Source organism: Symphodus melops (genome assembly GCF_947650265.1).
Source record: "Symphodus melops genome assembly, chromosome: 6".
NCBI lineage: Eukaryota > Metazoa > Chordata > Actinopteri > Labriformes > Labridae > Symphodus > Symphodus melops.
Window position 1 is genome coordinate 23,147,588 of NC_136696.1, and position 10,886 is coordinate 23,158,473.

Sequence of the window (10,886 nt, forward strand, 5' to 3'; positions counted from 1 at the left end):
ATATGGCGAGGGAAAACATCAGCGTTACTCTTAATAAATCACATTCCTTGGTGTTACCACTTTTCTTTGGAGCTACTTTCGACCAAAGAAAAATGTCCTATTTAAAACAATCGACTGTGTGCTCTGCAGATCCTCCAGAGAAACAGAGATGTTGTTTCTGGAAAGACAAGTTCAACAAGTCAAGAAAAACTTTGGGAAATAAGCGTTCCTTCCTGGTTGGATAAAAGACCACAACCAATCTAGTCTGTATGGTGAGAGCGAAGTTACAGCCAAAAGCTAGCCTGTTAGATGCTAACCTGAGCTAACCTGCTTCTGAGCAAAAAGATCTTCTTATGTATCATATGACAACTCAGAGAGGTAAGAAAATTAAAGGGAATGAACATATGTTCCAGAAATACCAAAATATTCATTTTGAATGCATTAAAATGTCTAAAACTCCATTTATCTGGAAACAAGGTTGAACTGACCCTTTAATGTAATAATTTTACCCCAGCCAGAAATACACTGTACAGACAGCTGTATTGTGTTTATTTACAGAAACAGGTACATTTACATTCTGTTCAACGTTTACATTTTCTGTTCAATGTTTTGTGGAGGTGGACAGCTTGTTGACTGGGAGCATCTTATTAATGGAACGTCTTTGTCATGCTGTTTCATAATCCTTGATCTTGGCAGCATGTAAATGCTTGGATTGGCTCGAGATGCTCTTTAAGCTCAAAATTGCTCAATCAATCTTAAGCAACAATAACACAAGAGATTGCAATGGTTGTGTAGTAACTGAATGAAGCCTAAACAGGGAAATGAGCTGTGGCTGTGAAAACACAACACAGAGCACAGAGTGTAGCAGTGTAATATTTTTACATATATATTTATTTTTCACGTTACTATTTTCCATGTTCACAAGCCAGTACAGACAGATAGAATTCACGTTGCACCCATTTACAAATATTACTCCTATTTACACATATTGAAGAGCCTTTTTATGTACAAATATACAAAACATTAAGATACAAATGTCTTGATACAACATACAAAGTACGTCTGGGAACCATTCTAGTGCAGTGTGAAAAATAATGTGAGGAAAGTTTTTTCTTTTTCTTTTCTTGAGTGCAACACAAGCCACACAACAGACCCCCCGCGATGGTGCAGGATGTCGGGGTGTGTGTGTGTTTGGGGGGGGGGGGGGGGGGGGGGGGGGGGGGTCAATGTAGCGTGTTTGGAATGTGTAAGCTACCCCCAAGATTTTTGTGAACGCCACAGGGAGAGGAGGGGGAGGCTAGATCTGTGGGTTCATAAGTAGACTCTCCCAGCTGTGGCTAACCTCACAAACCCTCCTATAATCTTTGTTTGTCTGCTTTTGCATTTGTGAAAAGGTGAATGAGTGTGTGCAGCTGAGGGGATGATAATTAACTTATGTCTGGTTCTGGTAAAACAAACAACAAAAGAAAAACAAAGGAAAAGCTAAACACAAAGAATGAGGCGCTGCAGCGATAACCTAAATACACAGTCTGGAGGAGTTCTTGTCACCACAACACACCTCTGGTGTTTCACGTTTACAGGAAAAAGTGTTCAGCGGAGCTGAAGGGAGACATACCCACTGTGAAAAGCATTTTGTATTCCTGGAAAGGAGCTTTTTATCAATAAATTGAAAAGAATCTCAGAACATCTGTTGTGTCTACTTAAGGCTGATTTTCCAGTACAAGAACAAAGTTCCATAAAATGATAGTTGTCAGTATCAAGTGCTTTTACAAACTCCAAAAACAGCAGAATTTATAATTAGTAAACTTTGCAATTCCCTGTCCTGTGTGCATGCTTTTCAGAGAGCTTCCCTCTGGATCTTGTTTAAATGTAAACCGATAGATTTGCTTGATTATTTTTGTCTTTTAAGAAGCTGTCAGTTTTGCCCAAAGCAAAAATGATTTGAATCTGCATGTTAACCTTCATTCCCTTGCAATACATAGTTTCTTTCCCCCCCTTGTAAACAGAGTTTTCTGGCTGTGTGATCAATCAGCCTGAATGGAGGTCTTTGGAGAATTGTCCAGCTCTCTCCAGTTGCCTGTGCTCCCTGTTGGGCTTCGATTGGTCATTTTAGTCAGCAGCGTTGTCCTGCGGAGACTGCTGTCTGAGTCCTCCTTCTTGTAGTCGGGGTTCAATCGGAGGCAGCAGGAGAGGCAGTGAACAAAATCCTGGAGTAGGTGACCGCTGAAGATCATGTATATCCATGGGTTGCAGCAGCTGTTGAGACTGGCAAGCAGCGCAGACAGAGTCACCGCTGTGTTCTCAGAATCTGGAGAACAGAGAGAGCAAAGAGGAAAAGGATGATAAATGTGCAAAACATCTGGTACAGGCTAGACTGCAGAAATGCCTGGCTAATGCAATTAATATGGTGTTGAAATTTAAAATGTTTTGTCTGCAAAGGTTCGAAAATCTGCCAAACTGTGGAAGTTCAAAAAGTTAATTTTCATTGCTTATCAGATTTGTTTTAAGCCTATTTGGACCAAGTGTTGTTTTCATCATATCACTGAGGTAATTTTACTGCTGGCAGAAAAAAACGGAGGTAAGAGCAGCTGATTGTTCCAAAAGTCATAAAAAAAGACTATTAGTGAGCGAGCCTTTTCCTTCCGCGCACCAATACTTTGGAACAGACTACCTCCGGGCATAAGGCAGGCGTGCTCTGTGGATGTTTTTAAAGCAAAGCTCATGACCCACTTGTTAACGCTCTGCTACATGTCCTGATTTGTTTTTATTGAGTCATTTTTTTAGTTGATTTTAGTACCTGTACAGCACTTTGTCTGAATGTGCTTTATGAATGAAGTTATTATTATTATTCGCACGACCACATTTTTTTCTTGTTTTGTTCTGACTTTTTAGAATTTTAAGATTAAAGATCTAAAAAGAAGTCTCCTCAATGATGTTTACCATTTCAAGGTAATATACTTGATTCTTTCAGGCAAACAAATGACATGTAAACTAAATATCTGTTTAAATATACCATTTTAAGTCTCTGTCTTTAATGCATAGGCTAGGTACAGAATATATTGATTATGCATGCCAAGATCCGTGCGTAATGGCTGTGCGTACTAAGAAAGGTCGTTTATGCATGATGAGTTTTTTTTTTTTAAATTTAAGGCAGATTCTACCTCTGCTGTCATTTACGTTATTTTGTATTACTGCATCAAGCCACATCGCTAATAAAGCTGTGGGAATTGTCATCAAACTATTAATTAAGACATTATTTCAGCACTCACCAGCCCACTGGAAGTTTTCATCCCACACAGACCACATCTGAACGATGAAAAACGGCGCCCAGCAAACAATGTACGCCAGAACTATCACAAAAGTCATTTTAACAGTCCGCAGTTTGGCTCTGGAGATTGTTGTAACGCTGCTCACTGAATTCTTCCCAATTAGCCCGTTCTTGGCAGCGGCGCCACCAGTCGTTTTTCTTTTTTTATACTTGATATTTTTCCATATGCTGTGGCAGATGAAGCCGTAACACATCATAAGAATTACTACGGGCAAGAGGAAGATGCCCACGGTGATCCACGTGATGTAAGCCTTGGCGCCCCACGGTTCGATAAAGTGCGCCCAGCAGTCGTAGACCTCCGAGCCGTTTTTGATCTCGCTCAGGGAGAAGATGAAATACTGTGGAGTGCTGAGCACAAGGCTACACATCCACGTGGAGACGATCATGATGTAGGAGCGCTTTGTGGGCTGCTGGAGGGTTTTCAGAGGGTGGCAGATAGCGATGTACCGGTCCAGGGTCATCATCACCATCATGTAGGTGGAAGCAAACATCCCCATCACCTGGAGGTGTTTCACGATCCTACAGAGAAAGTCCGGACCGTAGAAGCGAAAAGTGATTTCCCAGCAGAGCTGTGGCAACACCTGGAAGAAGGCGACCACCAGGTCAGCCAGGCTCAGGTGTTTGATGAAGAGGTGCATCCGCGACATCTTCTTCTTGGTGTTGTACAGTGCCAGCAGGACACTTATGTTCCCAATCACAGCGACCACAAAGGTGACGCTCAGGACCAGTATCTCAATTTGAGCCACCTCCTCATTCCGGGCGTACGGGTCGGATCCGTTCAGGTGGACGGTGTCGTTTTCTGGCGTCCCCATCATCAGGTCATAGATGGGACTAAAATCCCGAGACTGGTTCCCTCCGCTCAGGAGCAAGGCATAGTCAGGAGTGTGCATGGCACTGCCCCTCTGTGCGCCCTAGCAGATACAGAGCCAGAGGGGCTGTTGAGTGCCTCCGATCCGTATATGGAGCTACCTGATGCTCATCGAGAAGAACACACTGCTCTCTGACTTGTGGCTGCTCTGAAGGCTTTTTAAAGTCGACTCCAATTTCAGGCGGTGTGTGCGTAAAGGGAATACACTGTAAAAAATGAAACACATTGAAAACACGTTTTCCTCATGTGGATAAAGGATCATTTAGTTGTTTATTTATATAAAGTTTTGATTAAACATGTATTTCAGTAAACATTACAAACTTCTTTTTTTTTTACTTACAACCTTATCAAAATTAAATAAGTTTAAACAGACAAATAATAAGCGTGATATGTTTCCTTCTTATATTTTGCTTAAAGTTCACTCTGATGAAAAACAAATTGTTTACAGTGTGCAGCCTCTTTTCCATGGATTATTGCTGCACACCATCCACATCACCCACTGTGCTTCTCACTCATAGTTTTAACCACATATTTAGAAAGCATTTATGTTTACTTGTTGCTATGTTAACTGTTTAAATCAGAGTGAGTATTTGGAGAAAACCATACACAACAAGCAGCTTAAAGTCAAAGTGATAAAGTGTTTCTGCAAATTGAACTAATCATTATAAAATGCTCTGTATTCTACTGAACATCTTTTGTTGTGATTTTAGTAAACGGGAGGTCTTTGAAACATTTTCTTAACTGTTTTTTTAATCTTAGTCTGCATTTAATGCAATAGGAATGCACTGACCAACACACTGGAATGTTGTTTGTGTTCCACTGCAAAGCCTGGTGCAATGATGGAGTGATTAAATTGTTTATCTGAAGTGTTTTGATCCAAGAACCTGATTTTTGATCAATTTTAGTTTTAAAAGGTAAAATTGAATTTCAAACTGCAAGAGTCTGGTTTTGATAATATGAATGAGCTATGAGTTGTGGTTTTCCACTTATAGTCAATTGGTTGTGTTGTTGACTTTTAAAAGTTTAGTTTCACTTCAAAACCCCTGTTGTTGTTTTTCTGAAGTCTCAACTAGTCAATCACATGCTGTGCCCTGAAGTATAACTCTCTTGGCTGTCTATGTTCTCGCAATTGGATCATAATTCACTAAATCAATATCCAACGACGTCTGTATTAGAGAAGACTTCAAACAAGAGATGAGGATCATACACACCTTGGGAAATATTTACTGAGGTAATAAATCAGATAAGAAGTTGCAAAATGTTCTCATATCAGACTTTTTTCAGAGGTTAGTGGCCTCCTGCTGGCCAAAACAATACCCTGCAGATATTGCCTGCATGTTTTTTACACTCTATGGCACATACACCTTAATTTATTTAAACATGGTGAGAATATGCGTATCTCTGTTTTGTTTTTTTCCACACTGAAAAACATTTTCCAAACACCTATTCGCCAAAGTCTTTCTCAGAAAGTAATTGTGCAGTGTTTCTGCATTATCGGTTTCAGGTTTCAACCTGAGCTTGCTGTAATGCAAAAAAAATAATTTCAAAGTCAGATTAAAGCAAAAACATCATTTTCAAAACACCTTTCATTTGAATGCTTTATCTTGACATATACTGTACGGCCTTTTAAGTTTCATGTTTGATCTTCTTTTCTCTTTTTATTAAAACGTCCATCCTTTCATTCTCCTCTATTGCACACTTGTCATGCACTTCTTTACATAAGTGAGCCGTAACAATGTTAATTGTTAATTACAGTTTCCATTTCGAAGGTACATAATTGCCAACTGTCTGAGGGTATCCGGCAGCTCCTCAGCTCCTCTGATCCATGGGCTGATAGTGAGCACAGTTATCTTTATTGTGTTCACATTGCGTTCACTGCAGGCTCTGCTTTCTTCATTTCCGATGGCCCTCGCAGCGAGTTGTACAAACTGGGGCCTCTTCCAAAAGTTTCCTGTTGGCCGGTTGACCTGGCTTACAGGTTTAATGAAGTTTTCTAATGTTTTCCTATGTTAGTCTCTCCTAATCTTCATCATCAGAACCACCAGCGAGGAATAGTTCTGCTGCCCTGGGCTTCAGCTGACCACCTATCCACCTCTCACTATGGGAGCCCTGTTATGTGACTGATTTCTAACACAATTATAGACTCTGGTACAGTCTTGTCTTGTCCTGGGGGTTAAAGGACAGTATGGCGGATGTCTCTCTTCACGCTAGACTGAACTGCGTTTACCCTCATCTCCTGTTTTTGAAGACGATCACCGGAGAAGTCCTGTGCTGTTATTACAGCTCCAGGCTCGGTTTGTCTCATCAGAGCCAGAAAATGAAGATTCAGTTCAACATCCATAACAGAGGACACTGTGTCTGGGCCCAGGAATCATGGGAACGCATCGTGTGTCTCGAGTGAGAAGTCAGTCTAAATCATTTACAGGGTGTTTCCCTTAGTTCACAGGATAAAGGTTCTGTACGCGGCTCGCTCTGCCTCTTTAAGTTGTTGTTTTTTATCCTTTGGGATAAAAAAAATCTTGTCGGGGAGTTTCTTCTGATCTGAAAAACAATGTTTCTCTTCTGTGACTTAAAGTGCCTGAGGAGTATCTTTAGCTGAATATGTAACTGACTAAAATTAACACTGATGCCTCTGTATGACCTTTAAATGCAAACAACACCATAAAGAAGATCGACTTTTCCAATATAGTTGTTGAAAGGTGTAGGTGTTCTCCCAAGAAACAGCATCCAGTCTTTCTATATACATTTTGGATCCCAGAGTCATGCTGAGTGATAACCATCTGTAAACACGACTAACTCATGTGCCGTACAAGATCAGCAAAGAGATAAGACATTTATCCAAAGGCAGCACCAAAAAATATTCCTCATAGTACCTAAACATATCTTGTCAAAAAGTATTAAGGATAAAATACCTCTTCTTCTTTAAAGTTACTCTTGGATGAATAAATTTAGTTTTTTTGCTCTTTGGCGCCCAACAAAGGTCTCAGAGAGCAACTGCACACTGTTGAAAAACGCAGTGTATCGATAAGGCAGCTGTGTGTTGGAATTGCAGCCTACCATTCCAAAAGCCATCGTAGCAGGCAGTGTACACGCAGGGTAACTTTTTTTTTAAGCCAAAGTCTGCTGTGTGAACTAGTGCTGTAATGCCATACGCACTTCTGCAGCCCACTGCCAAGGTCAACAGTTGCCCTGTTGACAGTTATTGCACTATTAGACTGACTTTAAAGCTTTTTTTTATGTGAAACAGTTACTTAATGTTGCTTTAATTGAACCTCAAATAAAGACACTGAATTAGTACCTTGTGTTCTGAATTTTCTTTTTATTTGCTGTGTTGGCACAAATTATAACATATTGTTGTCGATCTCTACATGATAGAATACATCAGAAGGGATCTTTGTGTGTTTTGACTCACTCAGAAGATTAATACATTTGTACATTTTATTTGTAATACCTGGCATGAGAAAAATCTCTGATTCCAACACGTTACATATGCTTCCCCTTTTTCTGTCTGGCTCATACCATGAAGACCTCATGTTTTCACTGTCAGTTCATCTTGCCCCTTATTGGACACAACTGCATGTTATGTAAAGAAAGACGAAACGCATTCTGTCATTGTTCTTTACAGCATTAATAAAACCACAAACCTGATTCCGTCTCCCAGACGACTGCAGTCTCTCCCTATGAAGAGCCCGTCAAACAAAACATTTCATTATCTGTTTATTTTATGGATGTAGTTATCAGGACTAACAGGACCTCCGCAGAGGCCGGCTGTAACACATTTCTTATGTAAGGTAATTTGTAAGTTTGTATGCTCGTCTTTGGCCTTGAGGCGGATGATAAAAAAGTGCTTCAGTAAACATCACATTCAGGTTTTTAATTGTGAAAATCCGGAACCAAGTACACACAGGGTTATGCAAGCTGAGCCCTGCGTGGAAGTACCGTAATAATCAAAACTTGAGTGCAAATGCTTCAGTACCAAGCGCTCTCCTCGTCTATGTTTGAATTTCAATAAGTTGAAAGCTTAGACAATCAGTTTCTTTTATATTCATCTGTTCCTTCTTTTCGACATGTACTAACAACAACAGTGCAAGACAACAAGGACATCATTATAGTTAAAGAGGCTTTACAAGTTCTGCATACCACAAAGAAGAATGCACATCAGCTATACCTGCTTTATAATTAATGCTCAACAAGCAGGAGGTTTTCTAAGAGTTTGTTAAACAGAAATGAGATATCTATAATTATAACATTACATTTTAAAAGTGTGTGTCATTATTGGGCACACTCTGTCCCCATAAAACTATTCATTATGCCCCCACAAAGCTGGATTGGACCTGCTTTCAAGATGATCTATCGTCCTTTACCAAAAAAGACGTGACAGAGTTGTGATGCGTTTTCTTTTGAACACAGTTTGATTCCAGATTGTTTACAATGATTGCCTTTCAGACCTTTGAAGTTGTTGTGAATGTTTTTCAGAGGAAAATGAAAAAAAAAAAAAAAAAAAAACCAAGGGGGAAAAATAGAAAAATAAGTTCCAACTGGAAATAGCTGGCGCTGAAACTAATTGTTCCTATTTTTAATGACCCTTCATGATGTTCCAGACCATTTCCTCAGCTGTAGGCGGACTTCAGATCTACATGTGTCCACATGTTCTGTGTAATGATTGGCTTTTTAGCGCTCACGTGGACATTTCAGTTTGATGCTGGCTTCTGTGAGACACTTGGATCATTAGTTTCCCATTCTACTTTACATTAAATAGCATTTTAGTTTAAGCACAATTAGACAACTCAAAGCCTCTAGACATTTGGTTTGTAGCAACGCAAATGCATGAATGGACCCAAAGTTCAGAATCTCGTTAAGCATCAGGAAAAATCTGAGTGAAAATAAATATTTTGAACCATCAGAAGACAAGCTAATTATGTGTCTTTAGACCATGTGGGCATAGCAGATCACTTTCAAGATTCAGCACAGTGGTGCATGTGACCATTAATACAGAGCAGTCCTGTACAATATATTTAAGTCATCTGAGGCAGAATCAGGGGAGAAAGCAGACGCCTTGATATCCTGAATTATTTATTTCTATCAATCACTGAATGGAGAGCTACAGGAGTCTATTCTTGCCATTTAACTCATCTCTAATTAAAGATTCTGTCTATGAATACAGAAACTGTGGGCAAGTGACACGATTTTATGGTGTCGGAAGTGTTACGAATTGTCGTTTGTAGTATGGCTAGTGTTCTGCATTCCTGACCCATTCTACTAATGGGTTAAGGTTGCATAAAGAAGTCTTTGTGGAGAGGAGAAAGAATGGTCATATAGTCATCCTGGAACACTTAAGCTAATCCCTGAAACATGTAAGTGCAGCTAACAAAACGCTCTTAACTCAGTTCCTATTACTTAGTCTCTTCTTACCTGTAGTTGGACTGAAAACAATGACCACTGATTGGAAATGAGAGTCTCGTCCTTTTCTTTGACGAGCACACGTCACATCAAAAGCCACCAAGTAATTTGAGGGTACCTGAAAGCTACCATTAGCCTAATCCAACTGCATCACATTCATGTTGTGAACATCCAGCAGTTAAAATGTACTCATGCTGAGTGAGAAACCATAGCTTGACAACATAAAGAGTAGTCCATTTTCAAGCCCAGCGCAGTTTAGCAGATGGCTGTTCCTTCAGCCCGCATCTGCCAAATACACAAAAACGTTGAGTGCTCAATCCAATTGAGCACATCTGGGACGTCATGTCTCTCTCCATCCACCAACGTCACAATGCACCGCAGACTGTCCAGGAATTGGCGGATGCTTTAGTTCAGGTCTGAGAGGAGATCCCTCAGGAGACCATCCGCCACCTAATCAGAAGCATCCTACAGGCACGTGGAGGACACACACACACAACTGAGCCTCATTTTGACCTGTTTTAAGGACATTACATCTGCCTGTGGTGTCTTTTTCCACTTTAATTTTGAGTGTTACTCCAAATCTAGACCTCCATTGGTTAACAAATGTGATTTACACTGATCATTTTGTGTATGTTTGTTGTCAGCACATTCAACTATGTAAGGAATAAAGTATTTAACAAGAATACTTTACTCGTTCAGATATTAATCACGAGAAGACCTTCTTTATTGATTTCATGACTGAGCAAACCAAACAAAAAAATAATCTTTGAAAATTTGCATCAAAACATTTAGGTAAGAAAATGTGTAGTAGGTCCGTCGTCATTGCGAGCTAAGCTTCATTAGACCTTTTTAAAAAGTCCTAGGACCAGATTGTTTGACTTCAGGAAAAAGGAAGGACTCTGTTTTAGTTCTAAGCTCCTGTGTGAACTGATAGAGTCTGGGTGTGTGGAAAGGAGAGATGACTGTCGTATGGCTTGTCACTGTTCCTCTCTGCAGCATTATTCCAGTGTCGCTCTGTGAAACAACAAAAAACAAATATTCATAATCAATCAGAAGTTAAAAATATATACACAAAAGCAGTGGTTATAAAGATAATAATGCCAATTCTCATGTGACTTCATGTAGCAATGAGACAATCGAAACAACATAGAGAGAAATGAAAGAACACAGAATGACCTGTATGAAGGCCCATTTAGGGGGTTCTTTAATAGCATGGAGACATGTCTGCAGGAGACTTCTTCTGGACGATAACATATGTCTTCTTGGAAAACCTTTCAACCAAATCAACATGTGCATTTTTTCAGGCAACCT

The 10,886-nt window shown here is 39.9% G+C and overlaps 1 protein-coding gene across 1 annotated transcript; it reads right to left on the reverse strand.

Annotated features, from left to right (window-relative positions):
• Window positions 1-527: 527 nt before the first annotated feature.
• Window positions 528-4,358, reverse strand: avpr1aa (arginine vasopressin receptor 1Aa). The gene is made up of 2 exons (XM_079346509.1): window positions 3,249-4,358; window positions 528-2,287 (listed from the first exon to the last, which is right to left on the reverse strand). Exons 1-2 carry the CDS (start codon window positions 4,195-4,197, stop codon window positions 2,004-2,006), a joined length of 1,233 nt encoding a protein of 410 aa, XP_079202635.1. The 5' UTR covers window positions 4,198-4,358; the 3' UTR covers window positions 528-2,003.
• Window positions 4,359-10,886: the final 6,528 nt, after the last annotated feature.